The 14,249-nt window shown below is 42.4% G+C and overlaps 1 protein-coding gene across 4 annotated transcripts in view; it reads right to left on the reverse strand.

Annotated features, from left to right (window-relative positions):
* The window catches only part of LOC143710936 (phosphofurin acidic cluster sorting protein 2), a 79,693-nt gene extending 69,085 nt beyond the window's left edge, over positions 1-10,608 (reverse strand). For 2 of the 4 annotated variants that reach the window (XM_077202212.1, XM_077202186.1), the window contains exon 1: positions 10,191-10,607. In XM_077202212.1, the coding sequence (XP_077058327.1) occupies positions 10,191-10,423 (233 nt within the window). In that variant the 5' untranslated portion in view covers positions 10,424-10,607. Of the gene's footprint in view, positions 1-10,190 lie in introns of all 4 variants that reach the window. The other 2 variants (XM_077202195.1, XM_077202204.1) reach the window with 2 other exon arrangements.
* Positions 10,609-14,249: the final 3,641 nt, after the last annotated feature.

The raw sequence follows: 14,249 nt of genomic DNA on the forward strand, positions 1-14,249 counted from the left end.
TTCGGGGGTTGTATACACCGTTCTTCGGTACTGTAAATTATTTCACCTGGCACGAAAGTGCTGTTGTGGGTACAGCTATTCTTTTTCTCTATCACAAACGAACCCTCACATTATCCAAAGCATATATCCAGGGGTCGTTTTTTAACAATCCAACTGAGGAGGAAGGGTGGGGGATTTGGAGGAGCCAGACGGGGACCCAGAGCACACCCAGGATGATGGCCCGGTGGAAACTTGGCAGGCGGACCCAGAGGGGACGACAGATGCAGCCGATGGAGGTGGAGACCCAGGTGGAGCCGAAGAGCCAGTGAGACCGAACGAAGGATTAGGAGACCTAGGCAGAGACACATCAACGAGCGTCCGAGGTGGAGCCAGGCTGCCGGAGGAGCCAAGTGAGTGAGGAGCCAAGGTGGAGCCGGAGGGACGATGGTCCTAGGTGGAGCCAAGTGAGTGAGGAGCCAAGGTGGAGCCGGAGGGACGATGGTCCTAGGTGGAGCCAAGTGAGTGAGGAGCCAAGGTGGAGCCGGAGGGACGATGGTCCTAGGTGGAGCCAAGTGAGTGAGGAGCCAAGGTGGAGCCGGAGGGACGATGGTCCTAGGTGGAGCCAAGTGAGTGAGGAGCCCGGTGGAGCCGTAAGGACGATGGTCCTAGGTGGAGCCAAGTGAGTGAGGAGCCCGGTGGAGCCGTAAGGACGATGGTCCTAGGTGGAGCCACGTGAGTGAGGAGCCAAGGTGGAGCCGGAGGGACGATGGTCCTAGGTGGAGCCAAGTGAGTGAGGAGCCCGGTGGAGCCGTAAGGACGGTGGTCCTAGGTGGAGCCAAGTGAGTGAGGAGCCAAGGTGGAGCCGGAGGGACGATGGTCCTAGGTGGAGCCAAGTGAGTGAGGAGCCAAGGTGGAGCCGGAGGGATGATGGTCCTAGGTGGAGCCAAGTGAGTGAGGAGCCCGGTGGAGCCGTAAGGACGATGGTCCTATGTGAAGCCACGTGAGTGAGGAGCCAAGGTGGAGCCGGAGGGACGATGGTCCTAGGTGGAGCCAAGTGAGTGAGGAGCCCGGTGGAGTCGGAGGGACGGTGGTCCTAGGTGGAGCCAAGTGAGTGAGGAGCCCGGTGGAGCCGTAAGGACGATGGTCCTAGGTGGAGCCAAGTGAGTGAGGAGCCAAGGTGGAGCCGTAAGGACGATGGTCCTAGGTGGAGCCAAGTGAGTGAGGAGCCCGGTGGAGCCGTAAGGACGATGGTCCTAGGTGGAGCCACGTGAGTGAGGAGCCAAGGTGGAGCCGGAGGGACGATGGTCCTAGGTGGAGCCAAGTGACTTGAGGAGCCCGGTGGAGCCGTAAGGACGGTGGTCCTAGGTTGAGCCAAGTGAGTGAGGAGCCAAGGTGCAGCCGGAGGGACGATGGTCCTAGGTGGAGCCAAGTGAGTGAGGAGCCCGGTGGAGCCATAAGGACGATGGTCCTATGTGAAGCCACGTGAGTGAGGAGCCAAGGTGGAGCCGGAGGGACGATGGTCCTAGGTGGAGCCAAGTGAGTGAGGAGCCCGGTGGAGCCGGAGGGACGATGGTCCTAGGTGGAGCCAAGTGAGTGAGGAGCCCGGTGGAGCCGTAAGGACGATGGTCCTAGGTGGAGCCAAGTGAGTGAGGAGCCAAGGTGGAGCCGGAGGGACGATGGTCCTAGGTGGAGCCAAGTGAGTGAGGAGCCAAGGTGGAGCCGGAGGGACGATGGTCCTAGGTGGAGCCAAGTGAGTGAGGAGCCCGGTGGAGCCGGAGGGACGATGGTCCTAGGTGGAGCCAAGTGAGTGAGGAGCCCGGTGGAGCCGTAAGGACGATGGTCCTAGGTGGAGCCAAGTGAGTGAGGAGCCAAGGTGGAGCCGGAGGGACGATGGTCCTAGGTGGAGCCAAGTGAGTGAGGAGCCAAGGTGGAGCCGTAAGGACGATGGTCCTAGGTGGAGCCAAGTGAGTGAGGAGCCAAGGTGGAGCCGGAGGGAAGATGGTCCTAGGTGGAGCCAAGTGAGTGAGGAGCCAAGGTGGAGCCGTAAGGACGATGGGCCTAGGTGGAGCCAAGTGAGTGAGGAGCCAAGGTGGAGCCGGAGGGACGATGGGCCTAGGTGGAGCCAAGTGAATGAGGAGCCAAGGTGGAGCCGTACGGACGATGGGCCTAGGTGGAGCCAAGTGAGTGAGGGGCTGCCACTCGCCCTCAATGGCAGGAGTGTGGGTAGGGCTTTCTTCCACCCCCTTGAACTCCACGAGCAGCTCTACGGGCACGGACAATGTAACTTGTTCGCACACCTGGTCAGACTTATTTATTGACTGATTCTCCAGAGCGATGACTGTCTCAGTCCTCTTTACTGGCTCTTTCATCTCGGTAGGCTCACTGCTATGGGCTTCGGGGTCTTGTCCGTGAGAGGGGTGGGCTGGGCTCTGGGTCTGGAGTGGGGCTTGTGATGTCCTCCTCAGGATGGTGAATTGGGACCCACTACACAAACTGTCCCCAGAGGACCACCATGCCTTTGTGTGCTCGTTCAGGCTGCAAATACTCACCAGGACCGACCTGGGAAGTTTGTTAGTCCATATTTTCACTTTCTTTGGTCCAGTATTCTGTCAGGTGTGAGTGGCTTTAATGAAGCGCATGATAACAGGGAGAATCACAGGGAGTAAACATAAATCACAACCCCGTACCAATAAATGCAACTATACCGGACCAAGAACTGAATGAACTGAAGGGAACTGAATATACAAGGGAGTAATCAAGGGAAAACAGAACAGTGGTACTAAATTAACAACCTTGGAGACTAACTAGGAACACAGGCAAAAGAGAACAGGGAAAACAGATCCAAAACACAATTAAACTAAACAGAACTAAACATAACTGTGAAAGATGTGTGGACAATAAATAATAATAATAAAATTAATAATAAATGCAATTATTATTATTGTGTATTATAATTGCATATAGACTTGCTGTGTAGTAGTATTATTATTAATACTCTCATTATAATTATTATTATGTACAATTATTATTATTTTTGCCTGAAGAACAATAAGAAACTATCCAGAACAAACAATCAACGAATAGAAAAATAATACATATACACTAAATTCACCTAATCATCATATTAGAGTGATTTCTAAAGGATCATGTGACACTGAAGACTGGAGTAATGATGCTGAAAATTCAGCTTTGATCACAGGAATAGATTACATTTTAACATACTGTATATTCAGATAGGAAACAGTTATTTTAAATTGTAATAATATTTCACTGTTTTTACAGAATTTTTGTTGAAATTAATTCAGTCTTGGTGAGCAGAAGAGACTTATTTTAAAAAAACCTTTTTGTCAAAAAAAGGAAAATGTGCTTTTATTATTTTTAGCTCGATTTTACTGTATTTTATTTGTGGCAGAACGCCTTAGAAACGTGGAGAAATAAAAAAAACTTGCAATGTTGCACGGGGGGCGGGGGGGTATCTTGCATTCTGTTTTTATTGTTCAGAAGTGTTGTTCTTGAATAAGAGTATAATCATCTTCTGTTAGGTGCTAAATCTCACACATTAACATCACTGACCTAATTATTGTGTATGAATAAATAGATGAACTAAATAAAAGGCTGGGATGGACTGAACAGTCACAGGAAGTGGCAGCATGGAGCTCTTCTTACAATAAATGAAATGCCGACACACACACACACACACACATTCTCACAACGTGACTTAATAACGAATGATTAAACACACTAAAAAGTGTTAATAAAAACGCTCATATGTTCATAAAACACACCATATATCTTCACTATGACTATATTTGAACAGGAATTTTGTATTTAGTGTAGGACTATCAAAAATCTTTTCAATATTGTGTATTTTTAGAGCTGTTTGCAAGCATCAATTCTGCTCCTCGTACATCAGCGTTAATCAAGGCTAATTATACAACAGATTGGCTGATCCGTACAGGAGCAGAACGGGTTTCTTCACTCCACATGTAAGTTATCTGTAACTTTACTGCAGTTGATCACGGTTCGGGTCGATCGCTCTCGCTGCGCTGCTATTGGTCGCCTCAAATCTCAGCGCTGCCCTGGGGTGCCATGGGTAATTTTCCATTAGCGGAGGAGTAGAGCCAGAGAGAGAAACCTGTGCTATCCGTGCAGAGTGATTCGGATAGAGGAAGTGAGAGAACGAGATGAAAGAAAAGTAGGTGGGAGAGATGAATGCAGTCGTCATTTCTTCCTGAAGGAAATGTCTTCCCTGCTGAAGAAAATCCTGCTTGAGCTGGTAACTGGGTTTGAATGTGTATCGAATGTGTGAATGTCTGTCACTTTTGATCAATGTAATGCATCCTTGCAGCATAAAAGTATTCTTTCTTTTTTTTAAAAGATAAATCTTATACTAATGCCAAAGTTTTGTATGGTAGAGTATACACATACTATGCCCTCATGCACACACATACAGGAAGAACAATAGGAGGAAGAGAGTGCATACAGTTCATTCTGACCACAAGCGCCACAATCTCTGCAGACTCATGCATGCAAACATGAAAACACCAGACCCTACGAATGCACACACACACTTGCTGCCCCCGAACAGCCGTCACGCATCTTTCTGATTGATGGTTTCATTTTCACATTCTGCACTATTTATCTACACTATGATGTTCTGATGTCCTAAAACCACCCAGAACACCCTTGGAAAGTTGATGATGTCACCAATAATACCCCAGAAAATACCTAGCAAACACAAATAGCAATGTCCTGGCATTTCTAGATATACCCCCCCCCCCCCCTCAAAAAAAAGCTTCCATTGAGCTGACAAATGCTGAAGATGACCTCTTACTAAAAGAATACTGAGAAAAAGACCTCGAATCATCCAAGAGCAAGAAACTATACAGTTAATCACAGCGTTGAACCCAATGAGTTCCTTCAGGTCTACAATAACGGAGTAAAAAAACAACAAGCCTACTGCTTTTACATTTGTTTTTTAAGTGAACATCCACAGCCACTTATGCACATTCAGTACACAGGATAGGAATTGTACAGAATTGTTTGTTGGTTCAATGAATGATTCTTCCAAATTATAATGTGCTCATTTTTAATGGCAGTCTTTTCTGGGGCCAAATAAATGCCTTCCATTATCCACAGAAAGTTAATAAATGCAATCCAATAACCACAAAAGACAAATCAAACAGCTTGTTAAAGTTGTTCAATGATCAAAGTTTGTTAATTAGCTGGAAAAAGAACTCTAGAGAGGAGCTTTTTTACTTAACTTGTTAATAATTTATGCATTTTTGAATAATTCAAGTTATTATGCGCAATTTAAAGGAATAGTTCACCCAAAATTGAAAATGTCCTGATTATTTCCTGAAAATGACTGATGGTTACACACTAGCCGCATAAATATGGATTTTGGGCTGTCAAATATGGACTATGTTACATTAGATGGAGAAAAATCCTGGAAAGTTCTCTTCGGCCAAGGAAAGAAAGTAATATACATCTGGGATGGCCTCAGAGTAAATAATAAGGACATATTCATTTCGAACTCTATTGTTAATTTTAACCTGTAATTTTACTAATGTACCAAATGAGACGCGTTCCTGTATTAGTTAAGAGTGATTTTTTCTTCCTTTAGAAACATTGAGTAAATATTAAATAAATAATGCATTTCCGATTATAATCAGCATCCATTGGATTTATGTTGAACTAATGGACATTTGTATTACTGATAAATATCTTTTAATTCTTGGCACTTTATTTATGTAGGGATTTCTTTATTTGTAAAGTAAGTATTTTTTAAGATAACTTGTTTGAATAAAACGTGGGAAAATTAATGGCAGATGTTACAGTTATTACTAACTGGTAAGTTAACCAATAATAACTAATCAACTAATCAGATTTTTCAAGGAAAAAATAATTGAATTTATCGAGAGAAAAAAAGACAAAGAAAAAAAAGATAATTAATTAATAGGAAAAAAAAACTCTTGTTAGTATAATTCACCCAAACACAATAATTCTGTCATAATTTACTCTCATGTTCCAAACCCCACATTCTTTCTTCTGCGGAACACAAACATATTTTGATATTTCAAAAACACTGGACCCTATTGACATTAAATGTAAGGTCATTTTTTGCAGACATTTACTGACGCCCTGAAGTCCTTTTAGTGCGTATCAGTGGTTTTAAAACAGAAAAGGAGGTCGGGACAGTGCGGTTAATTTCCCGAGGGATCCTCGAGCGACGGAAACCGATGGCTTTCAGGAGGTACAGTGATGCGTGTGGATCTCTGGGAAAGGACAACATCATGTACCCTCCCGACATCAGCTGGCGTTTCATCAGAAATAATGACCCAACACGGAGTCACACACCAATTAAGGCCCAATGAAGGAGCATGAATAATTGACATGCTACTGCTGCGTGAACTGATGGGAGCCGCATGTTTAATTACTGAGGGCTGATCTATGCCTGGATGGCTTTACACTCGTTTGTCTTCGCAAGGACAAGAGGAAGGAGGGAACGATCTATACATGTCTTCAAGCGGCCCTGGTCATTTGTGTGTTTATAGGGCAGCTATATTAGTCTAGCACTGGATGATGGAAACTACCTCACGAAACACAAAACAATGGCATTGTTTACATGCACAACTTTTGTTTCAATCGGACTGAAAAGTGTTTACATGAACGCTAAACATGTTGCTGTGCGCGTTTATATGTCACAAGCGTCAGATGGTAATAGATTTGACAGACGCTGAGGAGTGAAATGAGGATTTTAGAACGACGAGACACTCATTGAATCGTTTATATGACACTTTATACAACAGGAACAAGCTCGTCCGCGCGTTATTACGCTATTTCCACGTCATTGCACATGCGCAGTCCTTTCAGTTTCGGTTTTCAATCCCATCAAGTGTTCACGTTCTCTCGATCGGATTAGAAAAGGAATAAACAACCCATTCAATCCCATCGAAATTTCATTCACACCGAGCTCAATCGGATCAATTAAAGTGTTTACATGAAGGTTTTTCAGTCCGATTGAGCCGTCAACACTGTAAAAATATATTATTGGTTTAACTTAAAAAAGAAACCTGGTTGCCTTAAAATATTGAGTTCTTTGAAATTAAAAATTTTAGTTAACGCAATGAAGGAAATTGATTTAATCAAAAGAAACTCAAAATATAATGTTATCTGAACTACATTAATTATCTAAGTTGATTTGACAGAAGAAAAAAAATTGTGATAAATCATGAAAATATTTTTTTACAGTGAATCCGATTATTACACGCTAAAAAGTGCTGGGTTGTTTTAACCCAAATTTGGGTCAATTATGGAAAAACCCAGCCATTGGGGTTACATTTTTTTAATTACATTTTTTGTTTGTCCATATTTGAAATTTGGGTTAAAACAACCCAGATTATTTGGTAGCATGTAAACGTAGCCATTGCGATGCAAGTCACGACTGAAAACACTGAACTCTCACAGTATTTTAGTACAACTATGATCCATTAACAGAACTGGGAAAATGGAAAAGGAAACAGATTCTTGATTCCCAAGCCCAATGGGCCTAAGAGAGACTCAGAGCTATCGTTCTTCAGGACATCCAACCATCATGCTGTGTTAAGCAGAGCAGAAAAGGCTTTGGCATTCAGTGATATTCACATTTGGCCTTTCTTTGAGATGACGACTCTCGAGCTGTGAAGCACTGAAGTCCAGATCCTTGAGGGACGCCCGCGAGTCCCAATGCGAGACACGGTTCTGCTCTCATTACTGACGCCATCGAGACACATCTGGGCCGAGCTGATTAATCTAGTCCCACCAGTTCTCGCTGCTCTCTGTGGAGCGTAATGTGCTATCCGTAAGACTGAGCCCATCATCCAAAAACAACAACAGAGAGGTGGAACAGATCTCTACTTGCTACATTTTGTGATACATTGCAAACATTGTCACGGCCAAGGGATGTTTTTAGGCATTGTATTGTCAAATACAGCATGCATGACCAGAATTTAAGTAGCACTTTATTTTACAGTCCTGTTCCCCATGTATACTATGTACTTGTAGTAATTACAGTAACTGGATTATAACTAGGTACTAACCCTGAACCTACCACTAAAGCTAACCTTAACCCATGTAGTTACCTTATATTACCAGTGCTTTCTTGGGTAAGTACACTGTAAGTACATGTACTTTAAAATAAAGTGCAACCAGAATTTATGTGTAAACTGCCATATTTAGTGAATCTGATGTTCCATTAAATGCATTTTGTTTTAGATTCCCAAAGTATGAACTGTTTTATCTTGCTGTTTTGTGTTAAGGTTTGATCTGACAACAACAAACCCGGGATGTGCTTGTTTATGCTTTACGATGCTTGATTAATAGAAAGTCCACTGAAATAAAACACACTTTCGGTTCACACTCACATTTTGCTTTCGGTTCATCAGTAAAACGTGAAAACCATGAAGGTCCACTCCTAAAGCTGAAAATGTACGAATGTGATTATACAACTCCATATGGGAGTACGAACTACTTTATCCGATTATATAAATACTGTAAAATATTGTAAAAGAAATAAATAAATACCAAGAGCAAAGTATTAATTACTTTTAATTACTATAGAGTGAAATGTGGCTATATTATTTAGCATTTTAAGACATATTCAAAGAGTAAAAAGTACTGTATGAATGCCCTTTTATTTTTATTTTTTTATTTGTTTACTTATGTATTTGTCCTTATAAATTAAAGGTAAAAAGGAGCGTTCCCAAAAGTTCCAGTGTGACCTATCACATTTGTTTCTATTTTCTTAGTTATTATTTTTGTTATTTATGGAAGCTTTTTCTGCCACGAAATAAAAAATAAAAAATGTAATTTCGACTGTTTATCTCGCAATTTGGACTTTATAACTTCTAATTGCAAGTTTATATCTCACAATTCTGAGAAAAAAAGTCAGAATTGCGAGATATAATATGAACTGCCAATTTCCAATTTAATTGCGAGTTTATATCAAGCAATTCTGACTTTTTCTTTAGAATTATAAGATATAAACTTGCAATTATGGGTTATAAAGTCCAAATTGTGAGATATAAACCATATCTTACAATTCTGAGAAAATGTCAATTATATGATATTAACTCGCAATTGTTAGAAAAAGTGATAACGGGGGAAATGGAATAACGTATTGATAATTCTTGAAAATATTGCAATACATAATGGGATGATGAGCACATTAAAAGTCATTTTATTTCACCCTATAGAGGTCTATATGAACATACATAGTGCAAATACACGTAGAGCTGATCAACTCCCTCACTATTCATCTTTCAGCGACATTATATGGAAGGATTTGCTTTCACAATCGTGTCGCACTTTTTGTGCCAGTTCAACACTCATGTAATCTTCTGTATATAACCTGATGTGCATGTCATTCTTAAAATCATGTAGAATATGCATGTTGTTGCAAAAAAAAAAAATGTTCATCATGGCCATTACAACAAGCTGAAATGCATTGATTTAACTGTAATGAACACAAAAGGGCTTTTGAGCCCACTGATTACTCCAGACTTAAAAAGCCTTCATGCAATTAACATGCACTTTTAAAACATGCTAATCCTCATTTTCAATCCAAAACAAGACGATTTTTCAGTAAATGAATGCAAAGTTGCTATTACATGATATTAATACACTATAATGAGACAAAACGGCATGTTGACAGCATATATCAGAAGACTGATATTGAAATCAAACAATGATCGTGTAGTTGTTAATCACAGGCTTTCATTTGCAATTATTTAACTTTAGTGGGTGTGTTTATTATTGTGTGAGTGTGTGTGTGTACCAAACTAAACACAAAGGAATGTGCCTATAAAAAAGCACTAACATGTTTCCAAATATTAGGGTTTTCAGCATCACAACATCGCATGAATATGATTTGTTGAGACCTGCTTTACCAAACAAGCACATTAATCCGTTCAAACTATTGATGATTTCTGTCTACAGACACTTGGCATGTCTATAAATGTCCTTTAAAATGAACATACTCATGTTTCCAGTGTTCATATATTCACCAGCATCACAACACTGAATGCACGAGTTTTGTTTTGACCTCAAGCATAACATGCGCGAGTTAAAGCCCATGTTGCATGCACAGAAAAGCATGCAACCAGAAAAATGCCTAAACACTGAAGCTTTATTCACACATATCAATAATAATAGCATTAGGTTTGATGTACCTCGGAACACAGCTCGGAGATGAGCGGTCAATCTCCCACGTTGCAAACAAATTCATGGGCACGGGCATGATGGGAACCGAACCCGCCGCACCCGAGCCCGAGCCCAGAGCTCCGGCCATGGCTGATCCTCCGGGCGCCGCGGGTGCGAGTGCGGGTGCGGGAGCCGGGGCAACGACACCCGGGCTCATGAAGGCGGCCCGGACCCCTCCTCTCTCCACAGCCGCAGCCATCATCGAACCGACACTCAACTGGACTGGGACGCTTCTGGACCTCACTTATCAGGACGGCTTTCTGCTCCAGTTCATCTCTCACACACACAGATTTGCGATGGTCAGAGGCGGAGCTTCGCTTCAGATTCAGAAGGGAATGTGGAGCATATGCGATCTGACCTCGGCCGATAGCAGGCGCTGAATCACGGGCTCCGTCTCCAGTTCAGGACACTCGCGAACGAGTTGTTCTTTCGAAAGATTCGGTCGAAACGATTCGCGAGCCGTTCGTAAATAACTGCACTGTTTTTTTTTGGAGAACATCAGTTTGGGAACGAGGTCAGTGACGTATGAAGAACATATAGGGCGAAAACACAATTAGAGGCTAAATAAGACTGGTGAAATTATATTGGGAAACATGCATTTGCATCCATTTTGAAAAAACAACAACATTTTAAACTGAAACATATAGATAGCATATTCATAGTAACTCCAAGAGAATGAAAGGTGAAATGTAAAATAAAATGTAAAAAAGTGACTTTTATGAATCATGGAATCGTTCCAGTAAACAAATTTCCCTGACATACTAAAGTCAAGTAACCTTTATAGCGCTTTTAACAATATGGACTGTTTCAAAGCAGCTTTACAGACTGATAATAGGGAAATTAAAGTAACAGAGATTGCGTTGGCTTTACAGCAGATCTAGAATAAAGTTATTGTCCAGCTAAAGTTAGTTTTGATTGATTCACTTCCAATGCAAAGATAATTAGTTATTAACTTAGGGGCCGCTAACACGACACCGTTCTAACAGAAAACCCTTAATGCGATCCGGCCACTCATTTGCATAAAACAGTGCCTGGGGCTCGAGAACGCAAACAATGAAAAAGGTTCCAAGGTATCAGCCATGAAAAATGTATAATACCGAATTTTTTATCGCTTCTGCGTTGCCACGTGAATCTGTATTATCCCGACAACGTTTAATAAGTAGGCTACAGAGGTAAAGGGAAGGAGGTCTTCACAGTGGAGAGACTAGATGACACTTCAGGGATGCGTTGTCGTCATGTCCAGGCACAGGTCCTTCATCAGATCCGGATATGGCTTGGATCCGGCGGACTGCGGTAAACCTCGGGATAAACAGAGAGACTAATATTAGTGTAGACGCCATCCTTCTAATGTTGTAACAAGTACATCAGGATGCATAGGAAGTGTTTCCGGTTCCGGCTGATCTAAACTATGCAGACTAATATTGAATTATAGAAGTCTATAATGTGTTATGTGTATGCTAAGCCAAAGAGATGTGTTTTAGTCTAGATTTGAACTGACAGACTGTTTCTGCTTCCCGGACAATGTTAGGAAGATTGTTCCAAAGTTTTGGTGCTAAATAGGAAAAGGATCTACCACCAGCAGTCGATTTAGATATTCTAGGTATTATCAACTGGCCAGAATTTTGAGATCGCAATAGACGTTAAGGACTATAATGGGTTAAGAGCTCGCTCAAGTACTGGGGAGCTAAAGCATTTAGTGTGAATGTAAAGTCAAGTCACATTTATTTATATAGCGCTTTTTACAAAACATATTGTACAATTGTTTGAATGCTCACCGTCTCTGAAACCGGGGGTTTATCTCTGACCTCCAGGCCTGCTCTGTGGTCTAATGGGTTCAGCAGGCATCAGCCCAGATAGACACGGAAACCTCGGGCAGTGGGTTGGGTTAAACTGTGCTTGTGCCCAGTGTCACGGAAAAAGATAACCAGAGAGGACAAGAAAAGTTGGTGTGCTTTAATTTAGAACTTAAACATTGTTAAGTCTAAAGTGGCATAATTTATACTTGTGGTGCAATGACTCATATATTTGTGCATCATGAATAGACCCTGGCATTTTGCTTCTATATTTGTGATAAGGTGAGGTGCATGACATATTGTCTAGTTCACTGAGAAAAGTAGAGTTGCAAATCGGCCCCCTATACCTCATGCACTATTGCCTTCATTAGTCCACTGATACAGTGCTTCTCAAACCTGTCCTGGGGACCCCACACCACTGCACAACTTTCCTCAGCTCATCACTACAGCCTGCAAGACTTGAATTGGGTGTGTTTACTGAGGGAGGCATCCTAAGAAGCACTATAGGTTGGAGGCTATAGTCTATATACACTATATATTTACTTGAAGTGAATGAAAGTGATCGAGTGAATGAAAACGAGTGAATTTGGACACTGAGTGTGCCGGATGAGCTGCTGCTCATGCATAGTTTGTGCTTATTGTTATATAATTAGGCTATTTGAAACTTAGCAAACTGGCAGCTCCAATAGGAAGATGACAAGATTTATCTTAAACTCTGTCATGGAAACTGTCTATAAACCTTAAATAAACAATTTAATAACCAATTAAAAAGGATTTTATACCTGTATGATATAAAGTTGTAGCCACATTGGACCAGCATCGTTTGTTTAAATGGATGGATGATTCAGCTGCGGCGCCATCTTCTGGTCAGACGTTGGAATTCATTCAGCACTCGACTCTTACAGTGCATTATGGGTATTCTCTAGCCGTTAAGCATACATCAGTTGTACACTCGTTATTGCGGTGCATTGTGGGATTAATTGAGTGCACTCGATAGAGTCCACTATGGTTTCGGACACCACTACAAATGACTGTCCCCTGAAATAGTGCCCTATTTAAGTGTATAGGGGGCGATTTCAGACACAGCCACTGTTTAGCTCCAACTCTAATAAAAGACACCTGAACAAGCTAATATAGGTCTTCAGGATCTCTAGAAAGCTAGGAAATCAAGGTTGGAGCTCAACTCTGCAGGATAGTGGCCCTCCAGGAGCAGATTTCGACACCCCCTAAACTTTGTCATAGGGTGTCTAATTCCCTTAGTGACTGCTATATGACCCCATACACCAGAGGTGGGCAACTCTGGCCCTTGAGATTCTTTTAAACATGATCCAATATGGCGCCTTTAATCAAACGCACAGCAGCTTCACTACGGATATTCTGAAGTTTATTCGCCAGTGGCTTCTCAAACGCAGGAGTCGGGTTGGACGCACCATCAGACTGAAATTGCATCTTCAAGCTGGGATCGATGTAAACCCGTGTAATGGCGGCTATGTTGCCTGGCGGCCGCTAGTTCTGGCTCATCAGTGGCTTCAACCTATTATCCCCCTGCGCCCGTCTCCTGTCTCTCTGGATGGCGCCCCCCGGATTGGCCATTTATCGCTGGCGAAATGGTGTGACTCCTGGAAATCTGCGTTCATTGAGGAAAGCATTGTTTCCCCCCGATGTTTTTCCTCCGTCTAAGATGGCTCTGATCAACACTCGATCCGTGTTGAACAAAACCTTCCTGCTCAACGACCACTTCTCCTTCATAGCTTGGATGTTATGTTCATCACTGAATCCTGGACTAAGGGAGGGGGGGAGGGGGGGGGGGGGGGGGGGAGAGAGGTTAGTGACTATTTAAAAAAACTCATTCTCTCTGCGATGCCGGTCAGTTCCTGTCAGTGCATTCACTAGCTTTGAATCTCAGCTACTACATTTGGACTGGAATGGCCCTATTTTATTAGAGGTGATTTACCGTCCTCCACACTCATACAGCAATTTACCTAATTTATTGTTAATACCACCACAAACTATGACCGCTTTGTATTTGTGGGTGTTTTTAATATCCACATGTGCTGTCAATCGAACACTTTATCAAAAGAGTTCCTCAGCCTCATTGAGTCTTTTAAACTGGTCCAGTGGATAAATGACTCAATTCACTTTCAGGGTCACATTTTGGACCTTGTACTTTCCTATGGAGTGGCAATTAGTGATATTGTTATATCTGATTTTATGCTCTCGGACCATAAGCAGATA

This window comes from Siphateles boraxobius, unplaced genomic scaffold (genome assembly GCF_051911475.1).
Source record: "Siphateles boraxobius isolate OS27281-9 unplaced genomic scaffold, OSU_SipBor_1 118, whole genome shotgun sequence".
NCBI lineage: Eukaryota > Metazoa > Chordata > Actinopteri > Cypriniformes > Leuciscidae > Siphateles > Siphateles boraxobius.